At 43.8% G+C, this 22,052-nt stretch overlaps 1 protein-coding gene across 1 annotated transcript in view; it reads right to left on the bottom strand.

Annotated features, from left to right (window-relative positions):
* CHRNA1 (cholinergic receptor nicotinic alpha 1 subunit) overlaps positions 1-22,052 on the bottom strand; it is a 28,741-nt gene that overhangs the window by 206 nt on the left and 6,483 nt on the right. The window contains exons 2-10 of the mRNA XM_019653697.1: positions 16,400-16,522; positions 10,454-10,599; positions 10,296-10,340; positions 9,157-9,266; positions 6,929-7,124; positions 6,198-6,435; positions 4,059-4,282; positions 2,716-2,955; positions 2,205-2,391 (exon numbers count right to left, since the gene is read on the bottom strand). Coding sequence (XP_019509242.1) covers positions 2,260-2,391; positions 2,716-2,955; positions 4,059-4,282; positions 6,198-6,435; positions 6,929-7,124; positions 9,157-9,266; positions 10,296-10,340; positions 10,454-10,599; positions 16,400-16,442 — 1,374 coding nt within the window. The 5' untranslated portion in view covers positions 16,443-16,522 and the 3' untranslated portion in view covers positions 2,205-2,259. The remainder of the gene's footprint in view (positions 1-2,204; positions 2,392-2,715; positions 2,956-4,058; positions 4,283-6,197; positions 6,436-6,928; positions 7,125-9,156; positions 9,267-10,295; positions 10,341-10,453; positions 10,600-16,399; positions 16,523-22,052) is intronic.

Here is a 22,052-nt window from a genome sequence, read left to right as displayed (position 1 = left end):
TTGGTGACAGATTGATGGAACAGATATTGAGGGGCTGATGGAGCCACACACTGTGACACTGTGGTATCCTCTCAGGCCACGCTGCTGGCTTCCAGGACCAGGGAAGGAGTGGGGGACATGTCAGAGGGCCTTGCTTTGGGGGAAAGATGGGTTATTTGATGTAGTGGAAATAGCACAAAAGCAGATGTTAGGAAACCTGGTTTGTCACTAACTAGCTCTGTGACCTGAGGGAGGTCACGTCTCTGAGCCCTAGTTTCCTTATCCTTAAAATGAGGAGAATAGAAATGATTTTTAAGATCCTTCTCTGAATCAATAGTCGTTCCTGGGAGGTATGATGTATTAGACAAGTTCCAAATTCTTTTTTATTCCTTCTAATTGTGGTAAAGTATATATAACATGAAACATCATATTGTCATTGTTTTCATTTTTTTAATTGTGGTAAAATATACGTAACATAAAATTTACCTTGTTAGCCATTTTTAAGTGTACAACTTAATGGCATTAAGTTCATTCACAGTATCATGCAACCATCACCACCATCCATTTCCAGAACCTTTCTATTTTTCCAAACTGAAACGCTACCCATTAAGCAATAACTCGCCCCTTCCCCTAAACACTGGTAACCACTATTCTACTTTCTGTCTCAATTAATTTGTCTATTCTAGGTACCTCATATGAGTGGAATCATACAATATTTGTCCTTTTGCGTCTGGCTTATTTGACTTAGCATGTTTTCAAGGTTGATCTATAGTATAGCACATATCAGAATTTCATTCCTCTTTAAGGCTGAATAATATTCCACTGTATGTATAAACCACATTTTGCTTATTCACTGATGGACATTTGGGTTGTTTCCACCTTTGGGCTATTGTGAATAATGCTTCAGTGAACACTAGTATACAAGCATCTGTGCAAATCCTCACTTCCAGTTCTTTTGGGATATACCTAAGAGTAGAATTGCTGAATCACATGATAAATCTGTGTTTAGTTTTTTGAGGAACCATCAAACTGTTTTCACTTTAGTTTACCCTAACGCAAAGGCACTTGGTCCTGCCATGGGTGTGTGTGATAGGGACCCCCATGGAGAAGTAGATTGAGGCTACCTGGGTGATGGAGATTACAGGCTGCCCAGCAGTGCAATTCCCACTCTCCCCTGACACTGATGTGGGTCAGATGTGTTCTGGTGATCTGAGCCCAGGGCTGCATGGTTTTTAGTTCTGGGTGAATTACACTGTGGCTGGAAGGTTGCAGTGGAGACAAATAGTTTTCTCTCTATTGGGATAAGAACTGGGGGGCGGGGGATGGGAGGCAGGGGTTTAATTGGGAAGGCAGAAAGATGGTTGACACTAAGACTGAAGCTCTCAGAAACACTGACCAGCTTTATGGAATGGCCTAGTTCAAGACAGGGTGGCCAGGAGAGCAAGTGAGCAGATGAACAGACCCAACCTGCAGCTGCTTTGAAGCCCGATTTGGTCTGGGTTCAAATCTCATTCTTCTATTTGCTAGTTTGGGCAATGAACTTAACCTCCTTCAAGTTCAGTTTTGTTATTTGTAAAACAGGGACATTATGAGAGTTACGACAATGAAATACATCATGTGTCTGAGATGATTCCCACAATGCCTGGCCCTTCCACTCAATATAGGTTAGGACCTGCTTTCCCTCACACCTTGAGCATCAAACTTAGGTGTTGTGTTAGACTGGGACACCCTTCCCTCACCTCCCAGTTCTAGGAGTCGGCCTTAAAGCATGGGCTTTTTTGATGCAGTTTGCACTTTGATGGCCATTTTGGAACTTACCTGTTGCTTTTCTACTGCTGTTTTTCTCTCTGAATCAAATGTTTTAACGTTTGGGTACCGGTAGGTGAAGCTTTCCTAGTAGGTACCAAGCTGGCTTTTAAGCAAAGGACACATTCTTTGCTTAAAAAATAAAAATAAACAAACCAGCAGAAAACCTCAGCTATTCTGGGCAAAACTCTTCCAGACAGCAATGGAAACGAATGCTTCTTGTAGAGACCTGATTTCATTTACTGAAAAGGGCTCACTCTCCAGCCAAAGCGGGATCCAAGGGAGCAGCACTGTGAAAACACTTTGAGGCCACAACCTGATGTACATGCAAATTATTACCATTCATCATAAATACAGAAAATTAAGTGTTTGTTACGCGAGCTGGTGTCCATGTGGACAAATCTTCCCTGCCTTCCCACCTTTCTCTGCTCTGCCTGGGGCTGGGGCAGGCCCGGGGTCAGTTCTGCCTTCTGATCATCCTTGCTGATGTAATTCAATGAGCCGACCTGCAAACACAGCCAGGGTGCCGATGAGGCAGACCAGCATGAAGACTCCAAGGAGAATGTGGTCCATCACCATTGCAACATACTTCCATTCCTCTGCCGCCTGGGAGAGAGCACAGCGTTAGGGTTGCCTTAAGGCGGCCATTGGACTCACATGCTCCTGCTATGCATCGTCTATGGCCCATTCGGTTTGTACATCTTGAAGACCTCCACGTCTCTCGGTTGGCATCATAATCTTTAGTTTTTGACTAGATTATTCACACTGTGATGTCTTACTCAGGTGGCCTAGAGGCAGTCACCAAGACACATCTTAGGTCAGTAGCTACCTCTTAATGCCAACCTACCCATCGAGCCAAATCCTTCCTTCTGCACGCGAGCATTTGATTATGTAAACCTGAAGGTGTGGGTTTTAAGTCACAAAGCTTACATTATTGGACTCCTGGTCTGACTTCATGGTCTCTGCGATGTATTTGACGCCCTCGATGGCACTCTTCACCTCGGGGTGTTTGATCAAGGGAGAGTGGAAGCCTGTGGGTGGAGGCCCCGGCTTCCCAGAAATGTCAGAAATATCAATGTCTTCTGTAAAAATCTTTTTGTCTTGTTTTTCTCTGGATGGTCTCTTCATTGTAGAGAAGAACATGATATTTGGGATAGTTTCGATAAAAACCTAACATAAAAAGAAATCCACTTATGAGAAGAAAAGCCAGCAGGGCAAGCATCCAACTCTGAGTTAGAATCAGCAGTGTGACTTTTGGCAAGTCATTCAGCGCCTCTGGGCCTCAGCCTCCTTGTCCTTAAAATAAAAGAACTAGACTAGGTTTTCCCAAAGATTCCTCCATACATACCCTGTGGCCTGTCATGTGAGGAGTTCGCCACTGGAGGGAGCCTGTGCGCAGCTACAGAACTCAAGAAACCCACGAAGCTTAAGCTTCTAATTCGCTGTGAGTACCAGCTTCCTTCAAGGCCACGTGTTCTCAAGGTCATAAGGTTAAAGAAAGGGCCCTTTGGGCTAAAATATATAAGGTCTGCCCCCACAAAACAGCTAGACTATTTTCTTTCATTTCTTCTTTCTGAAGAAATGCAACATAGGTATTGCCAGGAATCACGTAACAGTCTTGACAAAAACAGGGACAGTTTCTCCTCTAAAAAGAATACAAACAGTAGTTTCTCTGTGAATTCATGACAAATCTTTTGCGTTTTGCACACAAGACCCTGGCTGTGAGTGTCTCTGTGAAGTTCTATCAAAAAACTGACACATTTAAAACGTTAACTCATTTTAACTTTCAATAATGTCAATATTTGAGACCAGCTTCCTCACTAAAGCTTACTTTTGGACAATCTCTTATCAAGCCCCCCCTTCACCTCCAGCCCTTACTCTCAGCAGGTGATTCTACCAGCAAAAAATAAGCAACCTGTTCACAAACTGGAAGACATATAAACAGAAATCTCAAGATTTCACAGCATTTGAATAAAAAGACAGTGATTTATTTATCTTCTCTAATCAAAGGGATTCTTTAAGCTTAAATTAAGAGTGAGCCTTGTTAATTCTGTTTTTCTTCTCTCTCTGAGGAGGCTACATGAGTTATTTATCCTGAGAAAGAGGCCCAAGGAAGTCCCTTCCCCAAACCCCTTACAGCCCAGACAGGACTTTCAGTTATAAGTACCCACAAGAGTTAGCTAGGATTCCACTGGCCACACATAGAGGCGACCGATAGAGGTCCTCAAGAAAATGGCTGCCCTGGGCAGTTTGCAGGGGCCTCCCTCACTCACCTTCCGCACCCACTCTGGCATGACGTGGGTGCTGGGGGAGCGGTGGTGCGTGTTGATGACGATGACAGTGATGATGATGGATGCGATGACAAACACCATGGTGAACAGCATGTACTTCCCAATCAAGGGCACAGCACTTGAGGTGGAAGGGATCAGCTCCACGATGACCAGGAGGAACACAGTTAAGGACAACAGGACAGAGATGCTCAGAGTCATCTTCTCTCCTGGACAAAATGAAGAAGACGTCCAACCTACCTATGATAGGCTGAAATGTTACTCCCCCCCCACATTTGTACGCTGAAGTCCTAAGCCCTAGCACATCAGTGACTGTATTTGGAGATAGGGCCTTTAAAGAGGTAATTAAAATAAAATGAGGTCTTTGAGTGGTCCCTCATCCAATATGACTGGTGTCCTTATAAGAAGAGGAGATTAGGACACAGATACACACAGAGAGGAAAGACCCTGTGAGGACACAGGAAGAAGACCGTCATCTGTAAGCCCAGGAGAGAGGCCTCAGAGAAAACAAAGTCTGCCAATATCTTGATCTAGAACTTCCAGCTTCCAGAACTGGGAGATGGTAATTTCTGTTTTTTAAGCTAGCTAGTCTGTGTATTTTGTTATGGCAGCCTTTGCAGAACTAAGACACGACCAAAACCCAAGGGTGAGGAAAACGTGACAGGCATTTCTCAAAGCATCATTCTGAGGAAATTTGGGGGGCAGAATTTCCTGTGAGACCTTGGCACCTTAACTCTGCTGACAATGGCAAGTGGCAGGCATTTCCATCAGAGGCTGCCAAGCAGGGAGTGGCTACTTTATCTCATGCCCCCGAATTCCGTTTCTTGGTGGAGCCCAGGGAGCCAGGTTCTACTGAGCTAGGTGGCAAGTCAGACCCTGAGCGACAGTTTTTCCGTCTGCAGAAGAATGTCATTAACCTCACAGGACTGAATGGTAGCCTGACCTACTTCTTGCTCAGCAGATGGATTGGCAGCCCAGTGAGCTGCACCTGAGCTGAGCTGCCGCTGAGCTGCCAACAGGTGGCAGGATGGCTCAGCTGGTGAGAGCACGTGCTCCTAACAACAAGGTTGCTGGTTTGACTCCCGCATGGGATGGTGGGCTATGCCCACCCGCAACTAAGATTGAACACGGCACCTTGAGCTGAGCCGCTGCAAGCTGCCTATGCCTGTATGCGGCTGGACTTGGAGCTGAGCTAGCTGCGCCTTCCACAATTAAGATTGAAGGACAACAACTTGGCTGTTCCCCTTCCCCAATTCCCCAATAAATCTTTAAAAAAAAATTTGTTCCTATCATAAGATGAGGACTGTCCGTACCATCTTTCTTTTTACCCTACTTGTCTGCCATAAATTGTTTATAAATAGTGACTTGCTGACAGGCATATATACCAGGGGTACCAAAAAAATGTATACACATGACTTGTATTCACCTTTTGTTATTGGTATATATTGAGTATTACAATTTTAATACAGTTTTTTTCCTTTCTTAAAATGTGTGTACATGTTTTTGGCCCCTTCTGTATATGTACCCTTCTCCTCCTTTCTGTAGATTGTTGTTTTTTGGTGAAATTATGTCACAGCTGTGATTACTCAGTAGGAGGTAAATTGTTTGGGCTGATACGTGAGAAAGAATTGCTACTTGGGAAGTATAATCTTGTCTAAAAGATGCTGCCATCTGGAAAACAGACAGGCAAAAGCTATTTTCAAGTGGCTGTTAGCAAAAGAGGCAAGACCTCAGGTAGAACAGAGCAAGTGGCTGCGTAGAGGGAGCGGCATGAGGAGTGTCTGTGATCCACGCCTCACCTAGAATACTTCTGGGCACACAGCAGTTAGTCAACAAATAGGTATTGGTGGTTATTCACTTTAACTAGACTGAGCTATGTCTATGCATCTTCAGGTCACGTTCAGCTCTTTGCCTGCTCCATAGTCTACTCCAGCTGGGAGCTCCATCCACAGTGACTTTCACCACTGCACATGGCCACTCAGTAAATGCATCCTCCCAGCCATGATGGTTTGGGTCTGTCTGCCTGTATTTGTTTATTAGCCCATGATTATCTGTGGCTTCTCCCAAAACAGCAGCATGCGATCTATCAGTATCAGCAGCAGCAGCCGTTGCAACTGCACGCACCTGAGTCTGTGGGCAGGTAGAACACCAGGCCAGTTAAGAAGGAGAAGAGTAGACAGGGAATGATGACATTGACGATGAAGTAGAGGGGCAGGCGCTGCATGACAAAGTGGTAGGTGATGTCCAGGTAGGGGGTGGAAGGGCAGCAGGCATAGAACACCCAGTGCTTCCAGCCCCGGGCCTCCTTGATCACCCATTCCCCACTCTCCATGAAGTTGCTCAGGTCTGGCTGGTCGCTTTCCTGAGAAGATGAAACAAAACTTTGTAAACCTAATCATGTCACCCCAAGGAAGAGCAGGGTTTCAAAATCAACTATGACAAGGCAACCGATTCCAGTACCATTACATACCCAGGTGGGACGCTGGGTCACTTTGACTTTTGGGTCTTAGGTTCCTTTCCTAAAATAAAGGGGTTTGGACTATTGGGATTCTCCATGTTGGCTACACATTCAAGTCACCTGGGAGCTTTAAAACATATTGGTGCCTTAGCCCCCACCCTATACTGATTAAATCTGAATTCTTGGTACTGAGCCTGAGAATAGGGAATTCATTTAAGCTCCCAAGTGGTTCTCATGAGCAGCACATCAAGAACCTTACCAATCAATTGAGAACCATCAAACTAGATGATCCCCAGAGTTGCTGGTGCTGAGAGCCTATGATTATGAAGGGGCAGAGTTGGAGAGCTGAAGCACGCTTTTCCTGAATCCAACCTCATCACATTAGGACACTACCTACCGGGTAGATGGCCACAACAGAGCCATCATAGGTCCAGGTGCCCAACTTCATGCTACAGTTCTGTTCATCAAAGGGAAAGTGGGTGACGATGATCTCACAGTAGCTTTTAAAGATGGCTGGAGGTGTCCACGTGATGTGGCCAGTGTAGTCCAGGAGCACTTTTGTGAACTTGACAATCGCAAAGTCACCATCTGCGCTACAGTGGGATAAAACAGGAGACAGCTGTTAATTATTCAGGTGCTAATTATAGAAGCTTTCAGCCCGGCAGTGTTGCTTCTTATCTATGTCAATATTTCCCAAATTTATCTGATAATAAGAATCACTGGGGTGCCTATTAAAATATATATATATTCCTGAGCATTATCTAAGTGTTGAATCAAATTACCTGGGGAAGAACCTGGGAATCTACAGTTTTAAAGAAATAACAGGTAACACGAAGCCACTGCATCTCAAATTTTTTTCTTCCCCAGTTTTTAGAAGGTATTTGTAATGTCAGTCTCCATCTATCCCTTCCCTGATATACTTTGAAAGTAAAGTGGGGGGAAAAAAAAGGGAATTTTAAATAAAAACTCGTTCAGTGGCTCATTACTGTGACCAACAGGTTAAGGAAGGGGTCTATTACCTTTTAAGGAACTATTTAGAACTCAGTGGGATGGGGTCACAAATTCAGATGCCTCCAGGGCCAGGTAGGCACAGAAGGAGCGAGGAGTGAGGCTGTGGTGAAGAGAAAGCCCCTCTCTCCTCTAAGGAAAGCTCTACCCAGCTCTGCCCATGGTGTCCTGGTGGGAACAAAGGCCCAATGTTACCAGATATTTGGGGGTTTTCCTTGGAAGCTGGAAATCTAGATTTTTTTTTTAATCCCAAATTTCTATATTTTTGAATATTGGATTTTTCTAGAGAGGGTACATATCCAGATTTTAATGTGATGTCTTCAAATTTTCAAATATTGGCAGTAATATCTTGTTTCAAAAGTTCAACCTAGTAGATATTAAAAAATAACTAAAGGCCACTTCTGCAGGCCTTATTCAGTGGGCAGCAGTCTACTTGTCCCGCAAACAGGCTGTGTCCCAGGCCTTGGCCAAGAGCAGGGCATAGGTGTCCTACAGGTGGGCGTGGTCTGCCTCGGTGGGCTTTCAGGGACATATAGCATACATTGGTGCCTCACTTCGAAAATCAAGAGAGTTTTCTCTCCGCTGATTTTTTCCTCGGGATGAAGGTGGGGCTCTATCCAGAAAACTATGCAATTTTGGGCCTTCCCAAAGAGCAGAGGGCCATAGGATCATCTAAGTCTCTCCTTGTAAGCAGGTAAAACTGGGTTCTCGCCCCACCAGGATGTTCCTGAACAAGCTTGTCAAAAGGACTAGAGGATTTGAATTGCTTCCCTCAGATTCTTAGTGAAAGAGAAACTTTACTAACACAAGACACTCTGCACTATCAACATGATTATCTGAAAAGGATAATTTGGCTCCGTCTTGCGTCCCAGGTATAATTGGAAAATATGTACTAGAAAATCCAAGTAGGGAGGGTCAGCCTTAAGGGGTATGATTTCTATTCACTAGCGCTTGCTGCCTCCCCTGGTAAGTCTGCTGGCAGGTACAGGCTGCTCGCCCCAAACACATGCTATATGATGTCAGGCCACAAATCTTCTAGGCCAATGTCAAATGCCTCCTGCCTGGGAAGGATGCACTTTGAAATGAACGTTCCCTGATAAATGAAGGACGTATGATAATGAGCGTGTCATTAAAGCAGAGTGTCTTGAATCACATTATAATTTCACAACATGCAGCCTGTCACGGAGCCCATGGATGGGCTACATAGGCTTCCGGGGCCATCAGCAGCACAGCGTCTTGGGATGCCATGAGGATGTGATGAATAACAACCCCGGGAGGTTCAGACCTACTGGTAGGAAGGACATTTAATTCCAAGGAACTCAATTATAGGAAGTTTGGGTTCCTTGGACAGTTGCCATACACCCTCCAGGAGCTCTCAGGGATTAAATGCCCCCCACCCCACAGCCCTGATTCAATTTGGCTCTGATGATTGTTTCTATTCATAACATGAGACACCATATGGCACCCCTAGCGTGTCGACTGAGCTCTTGGCTTTTAAGGGCTGTTTAATGTGAACCGTGGTGAGAAGCATACTGAGATGGGCGGCCCTTCCACTAAAGCTCTTGGGCTCCACCTGCCCCAGGAATGTCCCCTCCCCATCCTGTTTTGCTTGCTTACTTGTTATAGAGAACAAGGTCTGGGCGCCAGATTTTTTCAGAGGGAATGTGAATTTTTTTCACGCCACCATAGTCTTCTGGATTCCATTTTAGGTTGTAATCCACCCATTGCTAGAAATGAAGACATTTACCTAATTAAAAAGCTAAACACATTTTTTAAAACCATCTAGGGTTATCAAAAACTCTGATGGGTATGGTAATTCAGAGAGTGACAGAAACTGTGTTCCAGTAAGAAAGGTTTGATTCAGAATTCAGCTTGCACTTTAGAAAACAATACCAAGCAAACACTTATACAGTACTGACTACGTGCAGGCACAGTTCTAAGCATTTTACCAATATTCAGCATTCAGTCCTCACAACAAACTTGGGAAGTAGGGTGATTATTGATCCCGTTTTACAGTTGGGAAAACAAAGGCACCCCCCAGTCACTGGGTGGTGGCAGATCTATCATGCCACACTGCCCACTCCAGGAAAGGAGAATGGCCCTATTATGAACATTTTCCTCAAGCAGGCAACATCACTTAAAAAAAGAATTACATTTTTTCTTACGTTGTAAAAGTAAGATATGCCCAATGCAGCAAATTTGAATCATGTTATGGATTGACTTATGATCTCCCTCAAATTCGTATGTCAGGGTCCTAACCCCCAGTACCTCAGAATGTGACCTCATTTGGAGATAGGGTCTATACAGGTAATTAAGCTAAAATGAGGTCGTTAAGGTAGGCCCTGATCCAATATGACTGGTGTCCTTATAAGAAGGGGACATTTAAAGACAGATACATATTCAGGAAGAATGCCACGTGAACGTGAAGACGGCCCTCACAGGGAACCCATTCTGCCGACACCTTGATTTTGGACTTTTGGCTTCAACAACTGTGAGGTCATCAATTTCTGTTGTTTGAGCCGCCCAGTTTGTGGCTTTGTTATGGCAGCCCTAGCAAACTAACACACACAGAAAAAACATGAAGTGAAAAACAAACACACACCAACAAATGTGTGATCCATAACTCCACTACCCGGCAATATTTGCTTTCAACATGTTGGTGTATATCCCTGTGAACCAAATTGATTTCCTCTGGGCCAACGTTAAATTTCAGGGTGAATACAAACGACCTAAATGCAATTATCTAGCTGAATTACCTGTTTCAGTCGAACATTGGTTGTCACGATCTGATTTACTTCATCCTGAAAAAAGATAAGACCCCATCTTTAGGGGGCAGAGATGGTAGCTGAGGGGAGGCCGCTCCAGGGTGAGGGGTGTGGGTGCGATGGGGGAGCCTGGAGCACTCTGATCTCACCACGTTGATGAGCTGTATCAGTTGCAAGCCCACGGTGACCTCCACGGCCTGGTGGTGATCTTCCACTGGCCGCACCACCTTGTTGTAGTCTTTAAATAGCTGTGTCACCAGACGGGTCTCATGTTCAGAGCCCAGGACAAGGCCAGCTGAGGGAGCAAATGACACACATGCTGTCAGGTTCTGCTCCCTACGTCCACATATACTCACAAAAGCAACTGAGGCGTGACCAGCTAATGGAAGGCAATTAGGACCCCTTTTTGGAGGGCTCCCAAATGCAGCTATTATTGCCTTAAGTTCCTTTCCAAGTACAGCTGCTGGTGTGTTCTCTTCTCAGTGAGGAGTGCCAGGTTTCATGATACTTGTCTTTTGGACAGATGACATTCCCTCATACAGCCACTGGCTGAATCAAGTTTGCTAGGAACATGTACACATGAGAAGAAAGGTCCACCCAAAAGCCCGTCTTAGTATCTTAGAGTCCGGTCATGGTGTAATGAAATCTTGGGTTGGCTGGCTAGGGATAGCCAAAAATTGATGCTGGGTTATACCTATTAGGATGGCCATAGTTAGCAAAATTGAAAATGGCAAACACTGGTGAGGCTGCAGAGAAACAGGGATCTTTATAGATTGCTGAGGAGAATGTAAAATGGCGCAGCCGAACAGTTTTGTGGTTCCTCATAAAAGTTAAACACAGTTACCATATGACCTGCCAATCCCACTCCTGGGTGTACCCCAAAGAGCTGTTCACACAGAAACTTGTACCTGGATGTTCATACCAGCACTGCATACAATAGCTAAAAGATGGAAACAACCCAAGTGTCTATCAACAGATAAGTGGGTGAACAAATTCTGTATTACCATGCAGTAGAATCTTATTCAGCCATAAAAGGGAATAAAAAAATTGGTCCATGCTACATGGATGAACCTTGAAAACATTATGCTAAAGGGAAGAAATCAGATACCAAAGGGCACATATTGTATGAATCCATTTGTATGAAACACCCAGAATAGGTAAACCCACAGAGAGAGCAGATTCGTGGTTACAAGAGACTGGTGGGAAAGGGTAATTGGGGGTGACTGCTAACGGGTACAGGGTTTCTTTTTTGGGTGATGAAAAGTTCTGGAACTAGATCGTGGTGGTGGTTGCAAAACATTTTGAATGTACTTAATGCCTCTAAATCGTTGATTTTAAAATGGCAATATAATGTATAAATTTTATGTTGTGTACTTTACGTAATTTAAAAAATATCACTTCTGGTGGGTACATGTCCCAGTTAAGTTATTAAGACACAGTGAAAACCACGTTCTTTGCTGACTTGGGTTTGGGGCTCATTTTTAGAGCATGAGTGATTTCAAGGAATCTTTATTACATTTTTCTTCAGGATGAAAAGCAATGTCATCTAATACTCTTGGAGCCCACAGCCCTTTCACATCCAATGTTCCGTGGTCCTCACCAGAGGCTGGTGAGGCAGGCAGGCAGGCATTCTTACCTGAGATTCTGACAAGATGACTTGTTCCAGGCCATGCAGCTAGGGCAGAGTTCGGAGTAGAGCCCTGTCATTCTGGTCATTCTGTGTTGTGCTCCTGTACTAACTTAATGTTATGAGTGTGTTGTGGGCTGTCCTGGACACTGCACAACTGCATGTACCATGATTTCTATGAGAAAAAGTGTTCCAGATTCCAAGTGCCTTACGAAGGATCTTTGTAACTCAAGCCTTACGTGGATTGGGGGTTGCCTGTTCAGGGTTGGAAGAGGAAGCAGACCCATGATCCATTTGTCCTGACTCCTGTAACCAGATCTCCTTTTTCCGCAGGTTATTGCTGAAAGCCCCATACCTTCTCCCTGAGCCAAGAAAACTTTAAAAATTGAATGAGTGAGACGCTTTCTTCTTTTTCCCAGTAGTGTGAACCTATTGCCTCTAAACCAGGTTATTATTTTTCTTTATTATTTTTCTCCTTGAATCCTAAGTTTGGAGAGTTTGTCAACAAATAATTATTCAGCAAAAAGTTAATTACTTTTTCTATTTTTATTAATAAAAATAATAACTGACATATCCAACTTGTTATGTGCCACTCTTCTGCGTGCTTTATATACAGAGGGTGCCAAAAAAATGTACACACATTTTAAGAAAGGAAAAAACCTGTATTAAAATTGTAATAATATATACGATAACAAAAGATGAATACAGTCATGTGTACACATTTTTTGGCACACCCGGTATACTAACCCTTTCAATCATCATAACTGGGTATGGTAGGTACTGTTATTGTCCTCAATTTACAGAAGAGGAAATTGAGGCACAGAAAGGTTAAGTGACCAGCCCAGATTTCCTAAGTGGTGGAGCCAGGATTCAAACCCAGAGCCCACGTCCTCAGCCATTATTTCTCACTCAGAACTTTGGATCAGCTTGAAACAACCAATGTTGTGCAATAAGTTGAAACATTTTCATCTCCCCCAAAGGTGTGCATTAAGTAGCCAGTAGAGCTTTATTAAAGGCCCTGCATTTGTATTATCTTATTGAATCTTTCTAACAGTCCTACAAAGTAAATCTTTACCCCAGATTTACAGATGAGAAAACTGAGGTTCGGACAGTGGAGCAACATGTCCGTGGTTCCCAGCTAGTTAGAGGCGGGACTGTAAATGAGGCCAGTCTGACACCAAGCCCCCTGCTCTTTACCGCCACCTTAAAGATATCACTTTCATTTGGACTTTTGAAACTTTCAGTGCAGCTAAAATGTCTTCATTATCACCTCCCTGGACTCAGTGTAGGGAACCCCTCACCTAGCCTGCCTGTTCATTTCCAGTTTCCCAAGTTTTCTGAACCCAAAATGGTCCATGCAGAGCTTTCACATGACATCTCCCTGAAACCACCTGTGTTCGAGGACCCTTCACAGGAGCACATTGTCCAAAGACCCAGTGTCTGCAGTCACCTCGAGTCACTAGGACATGGCAAGCCTCTGTCCTCCACACCTGTCTGTCCCAGCCCCACCTAGCCCACAGGGGAAGGGGACTGGCACAGGTCACTGAGTGCCTTGGCCACTGGGTTTGAAGCGATTGCTTTGGTATTGCCTTGGCTGCTTATTTTCAAAGGAATTGTTTATTCCAGTTTGACAGGAAGAATATACTAGAAAGCAACAGATATAGCAGATGGTCAGCATTGTGTAATAGGAAAACTATGCAGGTCAACCCTTTGCTCCACTAAGGAGACGACTGGACTGGGAGACAGGCATAGTTGGCATCCAGTGACCTCACTTCCTCCTCTCCCACCCTTGCCAATAACAAGGGGCCTTGTTCCTTCCGTAATAAATGTCTTAGGAATTTCCAAGGAGGTTTCCATTTCTTACATTGGGTTCCCTAGTGTTCTTTCCTTTTTTCTTCATCAAAATAGGACAGAGTGATAGAAAACTTATAGGACTTGAGGTCAGAATTCTGTGATTTTGATCCCAACTCCAACATGGTCTGGAGAATTGGACCAGTTCTTCAAGGATTCAATGAATCACAGTAATACATTCTTAAAAAGGCAGGGTGTAAATGTATAACCATACAGACAAACAAATAAATAATGTCTAAGTTTCCCTTTTCAGCAAAACCACCCTGGCAATCCTTATTCAGAGAGTGGTAACATGAATTAATTCATCAAATATTTGTTGTGCATTTACTGTGTGCAAAGCATTGTTTTAAGAGCCTTGAGATATTCAGAGGTGAATCTGACATGAATCCTATCTTCCTACCATCATGGAGATTGACATTTGTCATTTACATAAATAACTGTGAACAAGTCGGAAAGTACTATGTCATAAGAGAAATGGCAATGAAGTACTTGGGATTCCTGAGATGGGAGAGAGGAAAAGGTTATAATGAAAAATGCTATACAAGTAGAAAAGATCATTATGTGTTAAGCTAACACAGGAAAAAGTGTCCCTGATGTAAATGAGAATTTTGCTTACAAAAGATTGATTCTAAGTAGGGGAATTGAGCCACAATTTCAAAGTGGCTTTTTGTTTGTTTGTTTATTTGTTTGTTTGTTTTTGTACCATACTGGTCCAATCTGTATTTTTATGCCTGCTGCGTTGGGCAAAAAGAATTCTGTGCTATACTAGCCACCTTGGGTAATTCTTTTTTTTTTAAAGGTTGCTATTGGGGAATTGGGGGATGGGAACAGCGCTGGGGAATTGGGGGAAGGGGAACAGACAAGTTGCTGTCTGTTCTTCAGTCTAGTTGTGGAGGACGTCGCTTCACTGGCCCAAGTTTGCGCTCTTCCTGGGCGAGGCAGATCAGTCGCCGGCTTCTGGACGACCGCTCACAGCGGCTGCTGGCTACACACGGTAGCCCATGGCAACCCACTGCAGCAGGGGCTTCAGCCTACGCAGTCGCAGGCGACTCATGGCAGCCCAGCTCCAGGTTGAGCTGTTGTTCAGCATCTTAGCTGTAGAGGGCAGTGTCACTGGCCCTCATATGTGGGATCCGAACCAGGGCTCTCTGGTGTCCCAAGCCAGCTCTTAACCAACACGCCACTCAGCCAGCCTGTTCTTTGGGTAATTCTTATCTCAACTTGGTGCTGTGTTATTTTGCTACCTTAGGTAACTTCAGGCTGTGTTTTCTGACTGTGCACATAAGACATGGAGTCCCCAGCTAAACACATTCCAAAATTTATAAATTACGTGACTTTGGGCAGGTCAGTTCATGTCTTTCAGCCTTACTTTCCCTACAATAAAAATTTGAAGGTGTTGGACTGCCTCATCCAGCTCTAAATTTCTGTGAATTATCCATGTGAATTGATACTAGCAAACTCTAGATATGATTTAAATACTTCTCAAAATAGTTAAACAAGCATTTTTGGAAGTCTTTAGTGTCCTGAGAGATCTCTTAAGGATTTTCATATGTGAGCATATCACAGGAATTTTCAATGAGTGTAGTGTTTGCCAACACACACACACACACACACACACACACACACACACACACACTAACACCACCACCATCATTACCAGGCCAGCTTTGGTTGTTGGATTAGGTCCAAATCCCACAGGATATAATTTATCTGAATTTATTAGAGTTTAGGCTATTTCCTTCAACTCTGCTATTGAAAAACATTAATAATAAAGCTCTTTACTTCATTTACCCAGAAGGCCTGTGTTTGTCAGAGCAATATTAGAGAAGAGAAATCACAGAATGTCAGCCACCTTGTTTCTCGGTTGAGATGATATCACCACTTTTATAAGAAGCGAGCGGCAAACTTCTATTTCCCTCTACCGGAAGTTTGGGCTTCAGGATAGTGTTTCAGCTGCTGTGTTGTGACACATTCCAGAGTTGAATGCAGGTCAAGGGCTGTGCAAGGTTTTATGGTTTCAATTCAAACCCAAACCTACATATAGTAATGTCGTTCAAAGAAAAAATAGGCAAGAATGCATTCCTATGAACTTTTTCTGAAGTTCAGAAGTTTAAAAAGTTACAAAATATTTCATCTCGGTGGAGAGAATTTATTTACAATTATGAATATTTTTCTCTCTCCAGCACATGGACCTGTCAATCAACACTCTTCATTATCAGAATCCTCCAGGAGCAATAAAAGGACTTGTTAAACATATTGCTTGCGATTATAAGTCACCACTCTTAGTCCCTATAAATGTACAAACACAAAGGCAGCTCCAGGATAATAGAAGTGGTCCGGACTCTGAGCGTATGGGTGAGTCAGATGCCAGGCACTGATGGAGGGAGAAACTCGCGTGTTCACTTCATAGCCTTTCACCAGGCAGCTCCTATTTTCATTTGATAACACAAACTAAACTTTATCCACAAACCCAATCAAGCCAACATCCATGAGAAACTGAGCCAGCAGTTTCGGGCTGCAGAAGCCTGCCAGTCTGTGTTCCCATCAGAAAGCAAGACTGATCTGGGGGCTTCTCTTGCTTCAGCCTCAGAGGACAGCCCCCCACCCCGACTCTTACCTGAGCAGAGAGCAAGGAGCAAGGGGAGCGGCCAGGGCTCCATGGCTGTGGGCGCTGGCGAGGACTGGTGGCAGACGGGTGACTTGTGCTGCTCGCCGGCACTCCGGCTGGATACTTTGGCGGCTAGAGGGTTTGGAAATTGAGCTAGCTCAGCGGAGCTATTGTTTTACACCACCTGTTTGTGGCAGTGACAGCTGGGCTGCCTACAGCCCTGGAACCCAGGGAGTTGCTGAGGGCCTTACATTATTACAGGGTACCTCACTTTACATAGTTGCTGTAGCCTTGACAAGTTGAGTGAGAACTGCATTGTGTTCTAAATGTACCATAAGTCAGGTCTTAATAAAAAAAAAACTTACAGTAGGGAAAGACTTATTTTGAATGGTGAGCAGCCCTCTCGCTTTTGTGAAAACCAGAACCACATCTCTGTGGATTGATTTGATTAAGGTCACTTGGTCTGAGTAGATAGTCAGCTGTGCGTGTATGACACTGGTCGTCCTAAATCGCATAAGTCCACATTCTGCACGCAAGAAAATTCATTTGCTCGGGTTCACTCTAGACTGAGAGTGCCTGGGGCTTTTGTGACAGAATAAATTTGAGAAGCCTGTGGTTGGTATTGAATCTGCTGCTGGAGAATTCCAGGTTTGATTAAATTTGTGTTTTAACAAAGATGGCTTCATCCATAGGATTAGTTTTACTGGCTTCCGGAGTGGCTGTTTCAACCCGTTTCTGTATCAGGCAACACTTATCCTATGGTGGGTCATTCACTGGAGCAAACTGCCCACCTCCCATGTATTGTTATTGAAGTGAAGAGTAATTAATGGAAAGTGTCCCACTGCATACCCAGTTGTTCAGGTTCCTACTTCCTTCCATCCATTCTTCTCTCTGCCTACTCTTAATCAGGGAAGAAAAGAGCAGAGTGGTTCAGCTTTTCAATTTCTTTGTTAAAAAAAAAAAAAAAAGAATCCTAAAAGCCAGTAGTCAGTAATGGCTCAGCCTGAGAAGTATTTTTACCAAAACGAGGAAGGAAGTAGTTATGTAAAGATACCTGCCTGTTCTTTCTTTGCTTCCTTCCCAAATGAATCAGGTGAGAAAGATCCCCCATCTTCAGCCCAAGGACAGCATCCTGACAAATCCCCCATTTCAGTGAGTCCAAACAAATAATTAGAGAAAGGGCTTGGAAGGCAGAGGAGAGAGTTGAAAGTTCACATTGTTTATAATTTTTCTGTTTAAATTGTGGGAGACCAGCTAACTGTCCACTAAAAAATGGGTTCTCTCCCTTCACATAGCATAGCACCGTGACTGCCTAACCAGGAACTATACCCCACCCTACCCCTCTTGCACCTAGAAGGAGTCATGTGACTGAGTTCTAGAAAGTGAAATGTGAGAGGACATTTTATGGGACTCAGAAACCTCCCATTAGAGCTTATCCATGCTCTTCTCATCTTCTGACTGGCTGGAATGGGCATGACCCCTGGGGCAACCTTGGAAACCAGATGTTGAAGGGGGCATCACTTTTGACATCCTAGATCCTTGAATGACTTCATGGAGGAGGGCATCCCATTGTCCTGGTCACCACCGGGCTCTCTTTCATAAATGAGAACTGAACTTTTATTGTCTTAAGCCATTGAAATTCTTAGGTTTATTTGTTCAGTGGCTAGTATTATCATTATTAATACAAAATGTACTCCCTTGCATTGGGATCCTATGATTAACGATAAGCCCTAAAGTATGTAACACTGCAAAAGAAGACAGGACAGTTGGTACTGGAAGCTGAAAAGATGAAGACCCATGTTATACAATAGCAAATTACTTAATAAAATTGTTGTCCTCGATGACTTAGTGAGCAAAGTGTGTATTGAGCCTGTGGTTCTAGGAGAAGAGGTTGGAAACCCCAAAGTTAGTGCATGTTAGTTCTTATTGGCTTCGCTTAGTAAGTCAGTACAAGGAAGAGTGAAGCTCAGGCAAGAACTGGCTGGTTCAAGGGCAGAAACAAAAAGGAATACAATGAGTCCAGAAATCTGGAGCCTTCTGTTTTGAACCCCAAAGAATGAGTGATAAAACATGGAAAAAAGGCTTTGGGCAACAAAAGCCCATTAAGAATTCTCATTAGACAGGTAGTTTCACCATTGCAGCAAAGATCAGTTTAAGGGTGCTTTCTTCACACTCAGGCCTTTTTTTTTTTTTTCCCAGTCGGCTTCAAGATGGTTGCCATTAAGTTGAAGAAGAGGCATCGAGTTTACGATGCAAGAAGTCAATCAAGCTTGAGAATTACGTCCAGTAAAGAACCCTATGTGTGCATACTGGCACATAGAAATGACTGCAAACAAGTATTTTTAGGAGCTTACTACGTTTTTGAAGGACTTACCAAAGAGTTCTTGAACCCAGACTACAAAAACTGTGGTTGATCAAGCCTTAAAACAGTTCTTAGGTACCCAAACATAGACAGGCAAAAATGGGGCAACAGTATCTGCACAGATTGCCAAAGAGGCACTCTCCTCATTATCACTTCAGATGTGGCCATGAAGGTGAATGGATAAAAACCCCCACAAAACTTCCCAGGGGGCATAGCCAGGAGCCACAGTGAGCAGCAAGGGAGGTCCTCCCAGAGAGCAAAACCAGGGCCTAACTGAGCAATCACTGCAGACCCTCACAGTGCCCACTCATGTCCTCTTGGATTTCACCTCTTCTTGGAGAACTCTGCTTACTGCTCACACCTGCCACTTGAGGGATATATATATTTTTTTCCTTTCTGGCTATGGGAACACATGGGACAAGCTGGAAGTACCAGAGAGTTAATGCTCCCTGAAAAAGCCCTCAACCACTGTAGGAGGATAAACACCCCAGCTTCATCACCCCTCCAGTGGGTAGCTGAGGCGCACTACCCTGTGTCTCAGAGTTCAGTCTTGGGGTTGAGCCCCGTTGCCCGTGGTAGTGATGGCTTGACAGCCCTCCCTTTGTTGCCTTCCTTCTCTTCTCTGCCTCACTCTCCCCACCCTGCTAGCTCTCGAATAAACTCCTTACAGCGTCTGCTTCTAGGGGAACTCAAATCAGGACAGAATTTCTCCCACTGTCTGGGCAGGGGATCTTCACAATGGCTTCACAGTGATGTAAATGGGTACCTTTCCCACATTTTTACCATCTTACCAATTCTCTTCTGGAGGTGAACAGTTGAAAGTGTAGACTGAGAAAAAATGGATTAAAACTGCCATTACCCTCAGAAGTAAACCTATTTTTTCATTAAAAAGTTGATTATTCAAGTAATTCAAATTTACAATAGAAAAATTAGAAAACAGAGGGACAAAAAGAAAAATGTTTACCCATTATTCTTCTACCTAGAAATATCCATCAGTAATGGGTTATTTTGTATCTGTTCAGACCCTTTCCATGTGTGTATGTATGTATGTATGTATGTACATATGTGTGTATGTATGTATTCTAGGCATTTGGGATACATCATTAAACAAAACAAAGATTTCTGTTCCTCAGGAAAAGTGCATCCTAGTTTGAGAAAATGCACAATAAAAAATAGCTATAGTTAATAAGGACATTCTTTAGTATCTTATCAGGTGGGAAATGCTATGGAAAAAAGGAAAAAGTAAAGCAGGTTGAGGGGGACCAGGACAACTGGAGAGGGGACTGCAATTGTAAACATGGTAGGTCGGGTTGGCTTCACTGAAGATGAGGCATCTGAGCAAAGACTTGAAGGAGATGCAGGTGTCTGTGCGATGAGCGTTCCAGGCAGAGTGAATATAAAAGTCCCTATGGGAACGGGCCTGGTGTGCTTAAGACATGGCAAGGAAGCCAGCCAGGCTGCAGCAGAGTGAGTGATGGGGAGATGGCTAGAAGGCGAGATCAGAGAGTAGCCGAGGAAGTGGGGATGCAGCACGCCTTGTAGACTTGCACTCTGTGTGAGATGGGAAGTCTCTGTAGGGTTTTGAGCAGCAGAGTGACACGATCTGACGTATGTTGTAAAAGGACATCTCTGGCTTCTGTGGTGACAAGTTAGGCACTACTGCAGTAAATCCAGGTGGTAGGTGGTAGCAGATTGGACCAGAGTGGTTGCAGTTGAATTTGGGAAATATATTTTGACACTAAGGCTAAGAGGGTTTCCTAAAGGATTGGATCTGGATGCAAGAGAAAGGGTGATGATTAAAGATGATTTGCAGGGTTTTGGCGTGAGCATTAGGAAGGACTAAGGTGCCAACAAGTGAATTAAGGAGGGCTGATTTACTATATATACTTTTCTATAACTTGCAAAATATACAACAAATATGTTCCTAATAAAATAATGGGGCTCTACATTTTCATTTTTAATAGCTGAAGAATATTCTAGTGTTTTAATATAATAATTTGTTTAACCAGCTCCTTATTACTAGACATTTGAATGGTTTCCTGTTTCATTTTTGCTGTTTTGCTTTTATAAACAATCATGCAGTGGACCCAATTTTCTGAATGTTGCCTTAGGATAACTTCCTAAAAGTGGAAGTACTGGGTTAAAGGTGAAAACATTTAAAATAATTTTAATGCATACCAAATCCCCATTTTAGAATCGATCAAACTCATTTAGGCCTGTTCTTATTGCAGTTATATTTTTCTATTATATGCATCATAGTTGCGTATTGCTACATTTATTGGTGTGATTATCTGATTAACGTCTGTCTCTCCCCCTGGGCTGTAAACAGTGACTGAAGAGACGGCACCCACTTTTGTTCACTGCTGTCTCCTCAGCTTTTGGGCCCGAGCCTGTCATGTATAATAGTCATTCAGTCAACAACTGCTCACAAGTGAATGAATGAATGGAAAGCTTAATTCAATGAAAAAGGTAGAAGATCACACTAGATAATGTCATTTGGGGATAGAGTGAGGTGTGATTATCAGTCACCCCCAGTGCCTTGCAGGGTACCTGGTACATAGCTGCAAAAGTGTTTGTGATTGACCAAGTAAATAATACATGAATGAAGGGTATTGCTTTTATAAAAGTCCTCGTTCTGTGTGGCTTAATGAACAGAATCATTGTGGGTCCTCCCAAGGTCATTCTTTTGGAGAAAACACTCAGCCTGAGGCTGTATTTTGGGGTCTGCTCCCAGTAGCCTGACCGGCTACATCTTGCCAATCCCTCCCATTTCCAGTGCTGAGCGCCTCATCCCAGTGGCCAGCAGGTGGCAATAGATGGTTATTAAAGTGGCAGCGGAGCTTTGGAGGCCGTCTGGATGGGGCGTCTCTTTGGGGCATCACCTATAGATTCCAGGACCCATTGTGGCACTGCACACCTGGAAACGCCCTGCAGGTCAGCCAGGGGCTCCTTCCTGGGAGGCAGGCTGCACAGGCCCTTCCCAGGGACCCCTGGAGCAGTGGTCTTCCCTCAGCTCTTAGCCCCTAAGAGAGTCCAACTCTGCTTCTCCATTTTGCAGTATACAGTTCAGGGAACGCTGAAGCAGACAGCTCAAGGGCCGGATGAAATTCACCTGAAAACCCAGACTTCTCAGCCGCTGAGATTTTATCCAGTTTACACATCTGACCTGCCTTGCTCATTGTCTCAGTCTGTCTCAAATGGTCAGTTTCTTTTTCTTTCTTTCTTTCTTTCTTTCTTTCTTTCTTTCTTTCTTTCTTTCTTTCTTTCTTTCTTTCTTTCTTTCTTTCTTTCTTTCTTTCT

This window comes from Hipposideros armiger, unplaced genomic scaffold, assembly GCF_001890085.2.
Source record: "Hipposideros armiger isolate ML-2016 unplaced genomic scaffold, ASM189008v1 scaffold_205, whole genome shotgun sequence".
In the NCBI taxonomy this organism is placed as follows: domain Eukaryota; kingdom Metazoa; phylum Chordata; class Mammalia; order Chiroptera; family Hipposideridae; genus Hipposideros; species Hipposideros armiger.
This window is presented reverse-complemented; position numbering and strand designations above follow the sequence as displayed.